The sequence below is a fragment of the Nipponia nippon genome, unplaced genomic scaffold (genome assembly GCF_047370975.1).
Source record: "Nipponia nippon isolate SJK-2023a ecotype South Korea unplaced genomic scaffold, ASM4737097v1 scaffold_16, whole genome shotgun sequence".
In the NCBI taxonomy this organism is placed as follows: domain Eukaryota; kingdom Metazoa; phylum Chordata; class Aves; order Pelecaniformes; family Threskiornithidae; genus Nipponia; species Nipponia nippon.
The window spans coordinates 10,741,465-10,757,240 of record NW_028262332.1 but is presented as its reverse complement, the minus strand read 5'-3'; the positions used below and the strand labels follow the sequence as shown (position 1 = coordinate 10,757,240).

Below are 15,776 nucleotides of genomic sequence, written 5' to 3'. Positions count from 1 at the left end.
TAATTACGTACTGGAGAGCCTCTCCAATGTATTTTCAGCTCTGCCAGGGAGCTCTGGAACCTCTCTGCTCGCCTGCAGGTGATGCCTGCTGTTATTATCCGGCCCTATTACTTGCTTGTGCTTCACGGTTTAAAGGAAAGCGCTATGCTGCATTGTGTTACCTTGTGACACAGAGATGAATCATTTCACTGATAAAAGGCCTGCACAGAATCAGGGCCCCGAACAGCGAGCAAGAACCGCAGGCTCCTCCTGTACTAGATGGAGCTGGCTTGGCAGCATTTGCATTGAGCCCTGAAAGGGGAATATTGCAGAATTCTCTGCCTTCATTAATCTCCTAGCTTTTTAGAAATTTTATGAGGTAATCTACTTACAGACTTGCCATCAACCAGAAAGCATTACAAGGCAGAAATAAATAATATTCCTTTTCCTATTCTTGTGGGCTATCTCTTGGTTTGACTGAATTTGCCCAACGATCTCCCCTTCCTCAATGTTGTGATTATTATTATCTTAATAAAGCATTTACAGTACTTTCCTCCTTGCTAACATTACACAAATCCACTAGTAGGAACCCAACATACTGAAAAATGAACAGCTCAGTAGAAACTCTGCTCATCCTCCTGCTCGGCTGTGGATCCAATGGAGCTGCCTTCGGCTGGGGTTCAGCCCTAACGCTTCAAAGGCAGCCTCTCCCCAGCCTCGTGCTGTGCTGGCTGCACACAGCAACACAGCAGCTCCTTCCTCACCTGCCCAGAAGCAGAAGCTCTAATTATTTTCATTTGCATCAAGAGAAATATTTTTGGAGCCATAAACATAGCCAACACTTAAAAAACCACCAGGAGGGTTCCCAGTGCGATCTGGGAGGCAACTCTCATCACTGTAACTCAGGCGATTTCATCTGGCTCGCCAGTGCTGCGGGGAACCGGGGGAGCGCCTCTGGCGGGGGCGTGCAATCAGGGGAAGGATTCAATCAGCCTCCCTGACACTGCCAGCGCCAAGACAGAAGACTTGGCAGGCGGCATAATGCCTTCAAATATCAATTTGTTATCTCCTCGGAAAGCAGATTAAAGCGCTAACTCAGCGGTGACCTTCACCTGGGAGCAGTGAGCGGCCCGCTGCAGCCGTGGCTCTGCCCCGGGCTCGGACCCCGCTGCCAGAGGAACCCTCCGGCAGGTAAAGCCTGGTGCCTCCTACGGCCATCAGGGCTCAGCTGATGGTGTCCACCATGCAGAGCACCCTGCGGCTTAGAGGAGCACCTCTCTGGGCAAGACTTGCCAACGCTCTGTACGTACCTAAGGCATCTTGCAAGTATTTCTGCCCCACCAGCTTCAGGTATTCTTCGATTGCTTTGGTGGCCAGTGTATTCTCCCTGAAAATGAGATGCTCATTCTCACCACAGCGATCAACTTCAGACATCATCAGGTCAGTCAAGAAATCCTGGAAAGCAAAGCCCATGGTGGGTCACCACGCACTGACACACGCTTTGTTCCGCAGAGCAGGCAGCCTCCCCTCCTCCGGAGAGGTCTCACCTCCGCAAGACACAAGAGGGAGTGGAGGTGCTGTGGGTGATCCCGTGTGTGCACTCTGCGTTGCTACCAGCCCCGCTTTTCTCCTGTTTCTCCAGCCTCATGGAGACAAAAGGAGAGATAAATCTCCAGAGAGTCACAACTTTTGCACCCCAAAAAAGGATTCATTCCAGGCCCGCACCACATTCACCCCTCCAGCAGTGCTGGTTTTTGGCTGGGTCTCATATCAGCCTCATGTTTTGTGGGTGAAACGTTTTCTCCACTGTTAAATTGGCTGCATTTGGTGTTTAACTGCACTGGTTGCAAACCAGGGGCATACTGAGATGTCATGGGCTGTGCCCCACTGTTAGGAGCTGAGAATCAATCCTGTAATATGCATCAAGATGCTCAAATGTCCTACTCCCTTAGTATTCATGGAAACAAACAGCACTGCCACAGCGCACGTTTTGGGCACATGTTTGGTCTGATGGGCACACAACCACATACTATGCAATTTTATCATCCTCTGTGCTGCAGAGCAATGGAAGGGGCGAGCAGGAGCAGACCATGCGCTGACAGCTGCCCCGTGTGTCAGGCTGGGCTACTGAATTGCAAATTCTAACAGAAAACCAGCACTTCAGACCGAGCTCCACGTCTGCTTCAGCAACAGCGTTAACTGATCAGAGAGGGTCGCGTAGCTCCCCATGCATTCTGCTGAAAATCCACTACGTGGTGTGATATTTACTGTGCCGTAGCTAGCGTTAACGCAGGAGAAATGCCATGCAGTTTTTAATGCTAATACATATTCAGCTTCTCTTCTCTGCACTGTTAATGGGAAAAGCAGCTCTGGGCTCCTGCCCAGCTCCTCACTGGGCTGGGTGCTGAGAGGGCGACCTCCTCCCACCCAGCACCACTCACCTGGGTGACAAGGGAACAGGCTGCTGGCACCGTGCAAATCACACGCGTTAGACCTCTTACGGTTTCCCCACGCAGGAGACAGAGCAATGTTGACGTACAATTCACTTCTACAATCAAGGGCACCTTTTTTAAACTGCCTTCCTCTAAAGCAAAATAATGTGCTCAGTAATAACCTTTCACTAAGAAATTCTCCTTCATTTGTCACGACCATACCAGATGTAACCCGTTCCTGGCAGGGCGGCGGGAGCACGGTCCCGTCCTCACCGTCCCCAGGCAAAGCACAGCTCCCAGAGCCCCCTGCAGCGCTGTGGCCACGACCCAGCCTGCCCCAGCCCACGCTCGGCAGAGGGGACACTCAGGTCCCATTCCCTCCCAGCTGCTGCCAGGGAGATTTGCAAGAGAGGCACTTAGCTCCGTTTCATTTTTCATATGGATGCCTGTGCATTGGAAGTTTAATCAAGGTTCAACAAACAGCTCCATCTGAACCCAACGGACCCAAATCATTTAATCCACAGGCCCTTCATTACTGTGCTTCTGTCCCAGACAATGGGAAATCCAGGTGGCAGGCGGGTTTGTCTCCCATCTGAGAGCAGGGGAGGAGGGCAGGAAGGCTGGCATCTCCGCAGCACCCAACGGCCCGATCCCTCCCGCCACCCCACAAGACCATGACTGGGACTGACACGCTGCCATGACCTTCCCAGAGGAGCCTCCAAAACAGCCAGAGGAGGAGCTTTGGAAAAAAAAGTCACTTCCATTATTTCTTTACCCAGATCATCTCCTTCCTCAGATCCCGCTACGTCTGCAATGCTCTGGCAGCTGCAGAGGCAAAACTCCCTCCTGGAAGCAAAGCACGTGCCTCCCCCCACTATTTTCTCTCATTTTGCCCCTTTTATCAGCCAAGCTGGAATGAAACTTTAAACCCCTGCTCAAATCCTGTTAGCTGCTATCTGGGTAACTCTATCACCTTTATCTTCCCGGGTCTCTCCAGGGGTACGTTTCAATTCCAAGCCACAGCTCAGGCTGACACAAGGTGCTGATTCTTAATTAGCAGCCGCTGACCTTGGCTTTGCTTGATTCTCTTTCCTGTCACTTTCCCAACATACTAATTATCTCAGGAACACTGAGTTTTATAGCTTCTCTTAGCCAAGTGTTTGCTTTTCCCCCCTCTTGTCAGCTGAGGACTGGCTGCCGCGGGCTGCGGGGCCAAGCTGTGATGCACAGCCCAACCGCGAGCCAGGGCTGCTGAGCGGTGGAAACCCAGGGGCCCAGTTTTAGCCAGCGATAATGTGAATTTTGATGATTTTAGCTGATCTACAGAATTCACTAGCATTTAAAATGAGGCAAAATTCTAGTGTGGGACTCCGCACAAAGCCAGAGAAGATCCCTCCGAAACCTCTCCTGCGGTCGTTATCCCCTCCGGAGCAGCTGCAGCTCGACAGCTGAGAAAACGACCCCTTGTCTCCAAAGCGGAAAGGAAAGCTGCTGAAATCCCAAAGAGCTCCATTACGGCGCAGCACCCAAAGCTGGGGTGTAACGTGGCAGAATCCGGCCTTGTTACTGAGCAGGGGACGGAGGCGAGAGCCAGGATAGCCAACAGCATCCCCCAGGCCAGGGCTTCTCCCCCTCCCCAGCAGGTCCAGCCTCCCTGGGCTGCAGGAGGCATCTCCCCGGGCTGTACGAACCGGCCCCGAGATACATCAGGGATCCAAATACCCACAGCCAGCGTCCTTGCGTGAGCGGAGCTCTGCTAGCCGCGGGAAAGGAGCCTCGTCCGTGGGTCAGTTCCCATGACATCCTGCAAGTTCTGTCCCAGGGCCATCTTCCAGATCTTGCCTTCCCTCCACAGAAAAAAGCCACATCAGCTCTGGATCACACGTCTGGTATCTCTGCCTTAAGTATGCCAGCAGCCAGCACTCGGAAGACACAAATGGAATGCAAATACTTGTCAAATCCCTCCGGGGGCCTCACTCACCCACATACAAGGCTCTGAATAAAATGCAATAACTAAAGCCAATAAAACTCCCTGTTTCTGAGCAGCAGAGATCAGCAGGGGGTTGTTTTTAGTTAGGGCCCCTGGCAATGGGAGAAAATAAGATGCTTTATTTCATTACATTGGAGTCGAGAGGGGAAGGAAAAGGTCCACAGAAAAAATTAAGGGCTGTGGCAGTGTTCTTCAGGCTTGCTCCTGAGTTTATTTTAAGGGTATTTGCTTCAGACTGGACACAGCTGAACCTGTGCAACTTCAGTCACTGCACATGCAATTCATAAATAAATAAATTCAGAGCATGACAGCATAAGGCCGCACTGGTTTCCACTGCTTTTCAAAGGAACCACGCATGAGCCCACAGCAGCATGTGCTATTCTAAGGCAGCTCCTCCAGTTCTCCAGAAACACACGCCGGAGTTTTGCTGCTGGAGTGGCAGCCCCGTCCCCCCAGCAGGCAGCAGCAGGCAGGCGGCAGGCACAGTCCTCAGCACCACCGCAGGGCTCAAAAGCCACCACAAAGTGCTTCCAGTGCCGCAGCTTCCCCTCCGCCTGGGACGCCGGCGCTGCTCCGCAGCTCATCTCCCCAGATCCTCGGCCACAGCATCCTCCAGACCGCCGTCCCGGGCTGTCACCCCCAGCACCCGCCCTGCCTGCACAGGGCAGCCAGCAGCGCTGGCCTGAGCCTGGGTTTGCTCCATGTGCCTCGCTCTGTCCCTCAAATGTCTCCATCCTGATTTAGCTGTGGTGTAGCCTAAAAACATTTCCATTTCCCCTGGGTCTTCATCCGTTGAGCTTCAGATGCTGCTTCCCCTGCTTCACCTGGGTGAATTCATCCTCCTGTCTCAAACCACAACCAAACAGCATCTTCCTGTGGGTGGGGAAACGTGTCCTAACCCCTGCCTCATCCCTCACATGTGCAGCAATTCAGGACATCTGACTAAATCAGTCGTCTCGCAGCAGGACTGCTGCATGCTGCTGTGGCGGATCCCCCAAACCTTTGCCTGGGGAACCTGGAAGGAGAATATGGAAATAGGGGCGATGCCCTGGAAAAGAGCACGCTGCAGCCCTGCGCCAGCCGGCATCGGCATCGGCGCAGGGCCCGGCTGCCCTGGGGGTGGCCTGAATTGGAAAAGGCTCATTGAAAAGTGAAGTCCACTGAGAGAAAAACCAACACCTGCTCAAGAAAACAATCCTTCATTGCCCATGTCAACAGGACCAAGGAAGCGGACTAATCGCATTGCTCAAACACAAAAAATGGGAAGACAAAGCTTCTTCACAGGGGACGAAGCCGGAGCAGAGAAGACGGCTAATTCAGTCACACATCTGATCGACAGCTGACAGCCCTGCCTGCCCAGAGCACCACCGCCGGACTGGGGGCGCTGAGCTTGGGACTTCCAGTGCTTGCACTTGCCAGTGCCAAGAAAGCCCTCCTCACCCTGGCGAGGGGCCTGTCTACATCACGTATCCCCGTTCCGAAGGGGCTCAAGGTGCCAGTCCCTGTGCTCGGGGGGTGTCACAGGGCAATGCCTCCCTCCTCCAGCTCCTGAGCCCAGGAGACAGAAAGATGGAGCCAGCCAGTGCCTGGCACGGCGGTGGTGAGAGCAGGAGCGTTTCCTAGGTAAAGGGAGCCTTTCCAGAGACATAACGAACAAGCACACAAGTTTTGCAGGACATATCCTGTCCACACCCAGGATTTTGCACCTCACCATCCCGGGAAGGTCCTCCAGCCCCAGCCTCTCAGGGACGCGTCCACAGCTGGAGCACGCAGGGTGTCACGGAGCTGATGAGACCCGCGGCCCCGCGCCACCACTTGGGTCACGCACCCCTCTGGGCTGGAGCGGATTGTTCCCACTATCGTAACTGACTGATGGGCAGATTGACTTTGAAATAATAAGGTTCTCCACATCACAAGCCTGATTAATAGGATTGACTTAACCTTAAGAGGATTGAATTGATAAAGGTAATAAGATTACTGCTTATTTCAAAGACTAGCACAGAGTCTAGCTGGGCTTTTATGCAAAGGTGAAAAACACCAGGGGTTGGTAGGGCTGTAGGTTACAGGTGGATGAGTGTCAGGGCACGCCTGCGTGTCAGCGCTGCAGTGGCAGAGAAACGCAGCACTCGACGGTGCTGAGCTGTGCAAGGAGAGCGGCAGAGGGGCAGCGCCTGGGTCCTGGGCAGACGGTGCGAAACCAAGGACCGCAACCAGCAGTCCTCAGCTCTTCACTGCCACACAGTTCCTCTGGGGGTCTGTGCTGGACACTTCTCTGCTGGGAAACACAGTGATTTTTCCTCCTTTGAGCACTAGAGCTCATTCTTGATGCTGCTGGCATCTTCTAATTCTCCCTGGGAAAAGGAGGTGAAGTGGCAATGCGAGGGTTAAAGCACAGGCATCACCTTGCTCACAGCAATAAGAAAACCTAACTGAGGGATACAGCCCTAACACACTGCGCGACCACCCCCCCCGCCCCCCCGCGAGGGCAGAGGGGCCGGATCCCACACAGCAGGCTTAGGAACCGCGCGCCACCCCGACAGCCACAGCACTGATCTCTACAGCTGCCACTCACCGGCCTTCTCCGTCCCGTCAGCCAGCCTGACTGTTGTGTTTAGGGAGAGGGGGAAAAACAGTGGGGGTGTTCATAAAACTGATTAAAAGCCTTATGAGCACAACTATGGCTGCTATAAAATATTATCAGGGAGATCAACTCTTTGTGGGGGAAATGATATGGCTGCTGCCCGTCTCGTCTACAGCTCAATGTGTGCAGCATCCTCGCTGCCCTGTGTCCACAGCCCTTCCAGTGCAGATAAGGGACCAGTGCTCCCCGAAGGGACTGACCAAGCCCTGGCACCACCGGCCTCCAAGCCCAGCAGCTTCCTGGGCCGTGCCACTCACCTCCTGGTCCCCGAGCCGAGCAGTCACTTTTAGGCAGTCCTGCGTAGTATTTGCAGGTCCTGCACTTAAACTGGCACTGCCAGCAAAGCTCCGACCAAACAGCCCGCACCACCGAGGAAGGGAGCGTGGGGAGCTTCCAGCAGGCTTGCACGGGGGGAGTAAATACATCTGCTTCACTGAAGCAAATCCTTGCAGCATAAACAAACAGGGACACATGTTTATTCTTCACTCCATTCACAACATGATAAATATTTATTTCAAGTGAGCAGCTGGTTAGTTAGAGCTTGTCTAATGCTGCGTTTGATCTACCAACTATTTGGACAAGCGTTTTTTTATATATTTATGGTCATGAACTGAGCTCCAAAAGTTGTAAGAGAGCCCTGAAACAAATCGAAGCATGGGAAATATTCTGGAAGCATCGAAAGTCACACTTGGTCTCGCTTTGGGAAGGATGCAGCCTCCCTGTCCGTAACCACATCACACGGGCCACATCAAGCCATGCTAATGGCAGGGGTGAGCACTCCCAGCAACACCAAGCATGGCAACAGAAATACTTTTAATTACGACTTTGTGTCTTTTGTCTACGGGTTGCAAAACACATGAAAATAGTCAGGCATCTCTCCACACCCTTACAGGTAACATTTTATCAGTGCTCTGCCCGGGAAGATGAAGCACATAACAAGTGGACAGACGCTGAGAGCCCACAGCTCTGTGTTTAGCCACAAAACGATGTCCCTCTGACGGCACAGCGATGCCTCTTCCAGCCCCTACTTGCCATAAATAGAGACACTGAACAACCGCTTGCATTGGGCGAGCTGATGTAGTTCTGGATGTCTGTCAGACTTTCCAGTGGGCTGGGGCGGCTCCCTCAGTCAGACCGTTTGCACTCTTAACTTTATCAAAATGCTTTTCCCCCTCTCTCCACCTATTTGCCTTGGCGGCTGGTCAGGGCTTTCCAGGCGTGCCCTGATGCACACCAAACCCTTGTGCAGCACTGCAGGGATGAAGCTTTTCCCTTTCCCGAACAGAGATCAAAGGAAGCATGGACTTTGACTCCAGAGAGGACTCTCTGCTTTCATTCTCCGCCTTTTAATCTATTGTGATATGGCTATGAAGCCCAGGAAGCAGATATTTAGGGAGAAAATTCAGCTACAGCCCTTGTCCCCCTTCTGCCTGCAGCTTTATGTGCTGTGCCTCTCCAGCAGGAGGGACTCAGGCAGTGCCTCTGCGTTTTGGCAGCTCCAGGTAACGATACCTGCCTGGTGGGGGACGGCGCATTACTGCAAAGGAGTGGGGTGGCTGCAGGGAAGGATGGCCCTTCTGCCATCCGCGGGGCTGCACGGGGATGCTGGTGGCCGGGGGCCTGGCTGTGGCTGGCACACGCGGCATCATCTGCACCGCACCAGATCGCACCTCTCCCACACGGGAACTCCTGCAGCGTAGCTCTGGGTGGACACACGTACCCAATCGGCCATGCCTCATTAAGGGATTACACCATATTTACAGCAAATCGCTACAGGAAAACAGGGCTTGAAACAGTGCGAGAGCAATTAGCTGCTAACAAGTCTTCATAGATAATCTACCGGACACTTGTTTCTCACTCCAACTGTAATTGCTGCTTTAGCGTCAGCTACAGCAGCCAAGATCCACAAAACCCCCTTTATCAGCAAAATAAATCAGTGGCTGCTGATTGCCATGTCTGCACTCTTCAGGGCAGGGGAGAGCTCTGAAGAGGTCACTGGAAAGGCTCTTGGCAAGGCACAAGGAGGGGAACGCACCTCCAGCGCGGGCGAGCTTTGGAGGGTCACAGGAGGACAGAGGCTGGAGGAGGGGGCCGCTGCCCCATGGCCCCTGCACGCCGGTGCCGGGGAGCAGGGCGCTCACTGCTGCCGGACTGGGCTGAGGTCCTCACCCCTCAGAGGCTGGGACCCGGCCCCACTTTCTACATTCTCAGGCCTCATCCAGCAGCATGCCGGCTCCTCCGGCACCATCCCTGCTCGCTGGGCTCCTGGCCCACGGGGATCTGTTCTCCTCCTCCTGGGCTCTGAACCCCATTTCAAAACCCACTGTACCCTACCTCAGGCCACGGCTGTTTTACCTTCCTGCTCAGTGGGGCCTCCGAACGAGCGGGCGTTCGGTGCTGGGTGAGTCTGGGCTGAAGGAACCGTGTCCCTGAGGACAAAACCGGATGCAGTTCAGAGCCAGACCTGCCTGCAGGCGCACGCTTTCCCCAGCAAACACATACAGAGCCACGTTACCTACAAACAAAAGAAAAATGAAACAAACTGTTTCTCCTGCAGACTGGCTGGGAAGAAAGCCTAAGAGACTGTTGTTTGCGTTTCTGAAACTCCAGGGAGGTGCTCAGAGCCCTGCTGAGGGTCCAGCCAGGCGATGCTCAGGGAGAGGGAGAGCAGGCAGCACGCAATCAGACTTTTTTAAGTGCTTGGACTCATCCTGGCCAGTCCTTCTCCCTGGAGCGGGCTGAGAGGGGCTGCCCGGTGGAGGGCAGAGACGGCAACGCCAGCTCAGCCTCCCCATGCAGCCCGGGCACCAGCCTGCCGGTCTCCTGTGCTGTGTCCCCTCACTAGGCCACGGTGCTTAGCCACCAGGGAGCCTCCCTGAGCAGTGGCGGGGTGCACCCATGTCACACAAGCAGCGGTGAGTGGGTGTTTTCCTCTCCCATTCATTGTTTTTTTACCTTACTGCTGCTTTTCCCTTTCTCTGCTTGTCCAACTCCTCTGCAAAGGATGCACCACCTGGTTCCCATGCTCCAATAACTCCTGTTGCTCTGACAGCTCCCTACGCCCTCTGCTAATGCTGACGGCGGATGACAGGCCGGGAAAGCAGAAGCTCCATTTTAGGGGGAAATTCATCAAGCCTGTTTACTCTTTGCTGTGTCCCCCACGTAGAGCCTCCGGGATCTCAAGCACCGATGCAGACACATGTCTAGAAACACACTTGCTCTCTCTGGGGCCTCTCCAGCACCAATGAGAAGAGGGAAACGGCAGAAGCAGCAACAACAGCTCTCAGCCATGCCCGCACATGATCCGTGGTGACTGAGATCAGGGTGACACCTGAAGCCTTTTGCACCAGAACCGTGTAAGCCATGGACAGGGCTTTTCGTGGCAACCTCATTCCAACAAGAGCCCTGGCACCTGGGCCGTCAGAGCCGCAGCCAAAGGCAGCACAGCCCCCGGTGCGTGGGGAGGAGCGGTACCAGCAGAAGGCAGGGTTGTGCCCAGAAACCACGGCTGATGGTGCCAAAACCCCGGCACAAGGAGCGAGGAGAGGGACACCTACGATGCTCTCCTTGTATAACCACGGAGCGTTCTTCCACATGCCGTGAATCGCAAGCCACTCCTGTCCCCACTGAGGGTAACGCAGCCAAGGGGACCGGGGCTGCCATCCTTCCCTGCGCTCCGGGGGTCTGACACTGCTGCCTGGGATCAGGAAGGCTTTAACTGAGCTATTTTCTCTGCCTCTGCAATAGCAGGCCCACAGCCTCGCAATCCTCTCAGTGAGCTTTGCCTGCCTTGAACTAGATCAGGAGGCCAAGCCACTTCTCTGTTCGACAGATGGTAACTAAATCTAATCCATGAACCCTGCCACGGTCCCAGGCAGCACTGGCAGCTGTGGAGGAAGCAGAGCCTTACGATTCCCCCTCAGGTGAGGAGCTCATGTCTCCTCAGCACTGGAAAAGCTTTGGAAATCTTGCTCTTCCCCAGCTCCCCCCTGCAGAGTTCAGGGAGACGTTAACAGAGAAAAATGCTGGTGCTTTAACTCCTGCGCTCCTGACATTGGCACTGCCCACCGTGGCTGTGCCATGCCAGCTGGGGACGAAGGACGCTCTGCGGCAGACGGGCCACACGACTCCATGTCCCATGTGCCAGGGACCTCAGCGCTCGCCTGTGCTCTACAGTAAGGGGGTTTCCAGCTCTGCTCACCCTGCCTGTACCCTCACGGATCACAACCAGGACAAAGTCCCACTCTCTGCCTCCTCCTGGCCTGCTTCTTCCCCAGACCTGGTGGGGGATTCCCAGCCATGAAGGATGTTCAGACAGAGCGGTCCACAAAAACTGAACTTCCACCACTCGCAAGTTGGCCGGCACCAACCCCGCAGCGAGCCCTGCCCTGGGAGCACCCCAGGACCCCTGGGCTTTCCCACACTGCTGCCCTCCCTCACACCTCCCTTCCAGAAGCATGACAGACCCCAAAGACTGAGCACTGATTCAGAGACATGCATGCCCACAGGCGGACTTCGCTCTGCGATTCTCAAGACGCTGTTCACTCCCGTTCAGCTCCCGAGGTGCTGGGTGCCCAGCACAGCAGCACGGTGACAGGCAGGGAGCAGAGCAGGGAACCTGCTGGGTTCCCACAGGAATAGCCAGCACACACAGGCTGCTTACCTTAAGCCAGCATTGCTTACATTTCATCCCTGAAAACTGCCTTCTGGCTTACTTTCACATTTGTGCCTGTTTATAAAGAGCCTGGCCCCTGAGCCACCAGAAGGAGAGAAAAATGACTCTGTTGGTATCTTGTGGTCCCACCGACCTCTTTGCTAATTAAGCAATTCACACTGCACATGCTACCAACTTGTTTGTAATTAAAAGCAAAATTAGAGTGTATTAATGATGGCTAGGCCTGAAACTCGACCAATGTGGCGACTTCCAAAACCCAACACAGGAGTCTGCTCCTGATGGTCCCTGGCAGGATGGTACGGATGACGAAGGGTCTTACCTTGGCCTTGCCTGTACTCTGCAGGATGTGCACCAGCGCAGACGCCATCTCCTCTTTGTTCTTCACGCTCAGCGAGGGCTCCAGCACCGAGCACAGCACCATGTAATTGTTAGTGATGTACTCCGCAAACTCTTTGTACATCTCCATGGGAAGAATGCTCATGCTCTGGTAGCGTGACTTGATGCGGATCATGGGCCCCGGGGACTTGCCCTTACCGGGGTTGGGGCTGACCACTGGGTACCACTTCTCTACAAACTGCCGGCCCGTGACAGAGCTGACGGGGATGTTCACTTGTCCAATGAAATTGGTCTTGTCCTTCTTTTTCTTCTTGTCAGTCTCTTTGTATAAGTGCACAGTAATGTTTTTGAGCGATGGGAGGTTATTAAATTCAAAGTGCTCCCCCCAAAATACATTATCAGTTTTCAATTTACAGGTAGTTCGTGCATAAAGAACGTCATCCAGGCATAATTCACACAAGTACTTTTTCTTAGCTGGCAGGTCCTTGGCTTCAATAATCCATAACTTTAACATATTCTCTACCCTTCTGCTGTTGTCCTGAAAAAAAGATGCAAAGGAAAAAGAGGTCAATAAAAAGCCCACGAAGCCAAGCACAACAAAACTGGAGATACGAATTAATTATTTCGGATGTGCTAAATGAGCAGAGGCTTAATTACATTTTATTTTAAGGAAATACTGGCTCTCAGGAATTTGCATAATAACACTACTTATGTTAATTTTCCAAATATCACCATGCTCTCCATGTCTGTTGGTGCCAATTAATATAAGGAACAAGGAAGATAAAACCCCTCCAAATCATCCCATTCACTGCCAAGAGGGCCTCAGAAGAAACGGAAAGAACCTCACCGATCATTAATGGCTTTTGCAAAACAGAAGCTACGTTACAGGTATCTCACAACCACCTCCTTTTTTTAGTACAGCTGCTTTACAGCAGCGCTGGAGCACGTTTTCTTTATCGTAACAGAGCAACAATAAAGGGATCTGAACACACACCCAGGGACCACCTCATCCATGGCTGGAATGCAACCACCTCTGGCGGGGAAACAAGCTTTTACAAAAGCTCACGATGTTTTAGGGCAGAAGTCCAGAGCACCCAACTAAAACATCGAGAGGAATTACGGGAGACAGAGTGAGTTCCACAGGAGAATCATTACAATTCAGAAATAGAAATTTGGCTCGGGTATCTTTTAAACAACAACGGAGCAAAGGATACTGTGGATCCTTAAGAGCTCCCCAGTGATGCTGCCCTCAACCTGGAAGAACACCCAGGGGCGTTTGTTGCAGGAGCGACTTGAAAGATAGAGCACTCGCAGCTGAACCGCTGCTAGGGATTCTGCAGTAACCTGCTTTGTTTGGAAACCCCTCACTGACACAGCGACCACGGCGTACTCTGCTCAGCCTAGGAGTCTGGGCAGGGACATTTCCGCTGGAAGCCCACAATGGGGTACTGTAGGTTCAGGAAGCACACACAGGAACTATACAAGAACACTGAATTCCTGACAGAAATATCAAGTCAGATACTGAGAGTTTATTGTCTATGAACTCAAACAAAGATGGAAAGTTAGCCATCAGTTAATGGCATGTTTTGAGATGAGGGCACACTTCCAGATGAATTTCCACTGAACACTGCATCTCAAAGCCGTAGTGACGTGCCCAGCCCCAACTCACATTCCCGGGACCTTTCTCACGGCAAGTGTGACCACGCAAACCTTACACAGCTCCTTCAGATCATTACTACCGGGCTGCTGCACTCGGAAAGCACCGGAGCCACTGAACTCCACAAGCAGGAGCACGCTGCTAGAGGCAGAAGTCCACCTCTCCCCTCCGCTGCTCCCATTCCGATATTGAAGGAAATCTTTTATACTGACATTTGGCACTGCGCTGGGAACAATAAACTCCGACACAGAGGGCTCCTTCAGCAACCCACCAGGCCTGGACCTAACTTGTACGCACAGTTATGGGGCTCTGATGCTAGGAATGAATTCGCAGGATCCCATCATTTGCATCTTCTCTGATCAGCAGAAAAAGACTTGTTGATTGAGCTCGTCAGTTGTGAAATCCTGCAGCTGATTAGTCCTGATCAATCTTTGTTAGCTAACTCCAGTGCAGAGAGGGAGAAGCAGCTGTAGATTTTATTTTAGGATGTACTTAGTCTTAGTGGGCCATAGAACCGCATATTGGGTGGCCCTGTGTTCTAGTGAAGAGCAGGATTTGTTTCTGTAGATCCCAGAGGGGACGACTTTGCCACCTCAGCTGACTGGAGAAGGGAAAGCTACGCTCCACTGTCGCCTCAGAGAACTCGCTGCCATGGGCATCTGAGTTTCTCCATCGCTAAAGCAGACACAGCAAACACTGCCGGAGTCCGAAGTGCGATATGTGAACTCTTCAGGCTATTCAGTCTTGTAACTTTGCTGGCAGCTACCTGACATCTGCCCCAGAGCTTTTGGGAGGTGGGAAGTCCTACGTAAGTGGCAAGTATCATCAGTAACAGAACAAGACTGAAGATGCTTCAGGTCTGATCAATTCTTAGCAACAGCTGAAGCAGCATGTGCTGAGAAAAGAGGGGAAGAAATAATTGGCACTTGCCTGTAAATATAATTGTAGAAGAAAGCAATATGGAAAAAGGCTGACCCACAGTTACACTTACTCACTGAAATGACAATACATCCCCTGCTGCTACTATGCACTGGGCTATAAAATGTAATAACGAGGAACTGACTAGAACAGAGGCAATTCCTCAAAGCCACTACCTTATTTGGGTGCACGGCACGCCGCAGGTTTTCCATCCATTTATCTCGCTCTGCTGCAGAACGACACGAGAAGCACTTACTTCCTGATGAAGTCGTCACCTACAGGGAAAGGAACAGGATTATGTCTTGACCAGCACACTGCAGCCTGTGGTTTGGGGGAGAGGGGGAGTTAGGAAAGATGCTAGTGGATTTTTTTTTTTTTTTAAGTAAACAGCTTTACCCAAGCATGAAGCAACAGCCCCTAAGGCCAGCGAAAAGACAGGGCAACTCCGTATGTCACAGAAATAATCATAGAAGCAAATTCCAATTACTTCTCCTCTTCCACACCAGAAAACACTAGATAATGGGCCCCATGCACGTGACGCTTTAAACCACCAAGTTCCACAACTGAGAGAGTGCAAATCCTTAGATGAACTAAAGATAAATTGCAACCACTTGGCATTCCTCCAGATTCAGCCCAAAGCTTGCAATAGTAACAACCCATTCCTTGTTTTCAGCAGAACATCAGGCCCGGAAAGGCTGGCTTCATATCTTCCCCCTTTGTGTCCTGTTGCTTCTGAAGACCATGCTGTGAAGAACCTGGGGCCAAGGGCATATACCACGGTCCTGGCAGCAGTAAGAGCAGTGGCTGACAGCCCGGCCGGAGGCACTCCGGTGCTCCCAGGACCTGCTCCCCAGCTGGGGAGAACCAGGCTGGGGCTCCCAGAGCTGGAGATGGGCAGCGAAGTGCTGCTGTGCCCTCCTCTCACCTCTCACGCTTCCAGTATCACTCCAAGGGATCTTTCTGCAGTATTTGTGTGACTTTCTCTGGCCACCGGGATTTCATAGCCAGGTTTTGAAGAAGCACACTTGCGGCAGTGACATTTCCAGTGGTGCAAATGCCCCTCATTCCTTATCACCTCCCTGCGACCACATGGAAACTCAACCCTGTTGAGAGCCCACCGAAGCAGCCACTGCCCGGCAGCCCCAGGA

At 52.8% G+C, this 15,776-nt stretch overlaps 1 protein-coding gene across 16 annotated transcripts in view; it reads right to left on the bottom strand.

Moving 5' to 3' along the window:
- Positions 1-15,776, bottom strand: part of DAB2IP (DAB2 interacting protein) — a 212,866-nt gene that overhangs the window by 25,784 nt on the left and 171,306 nt on the right. For all 16 annotated transcript variants that reach the window (XR_015703796.1, XM_087753427.1, XM_087753434.1 and 13 more), the window contains 3 exons: positions 14,805-14,903; positions 12,037-12,591; positions 1,290-1,434 (listed from right to left, as the gene is read on the bottom strand). Coding sequence is in view for 15 of the 16 variants with exons in the window: in XM_087753427.1 (XP_087609553.1) it covers positions 1,290-1,434; positions 12,037-12,591; positions 14,805-14,903 (799 nt within the window). In the remaining variant the exon portion in view is untranslated. The remainder of the gene's footprint in view (positions 1-1,289; positions 1,435-12,036; positions 12,592-14,804; positions 14,904-15,776) is intronic.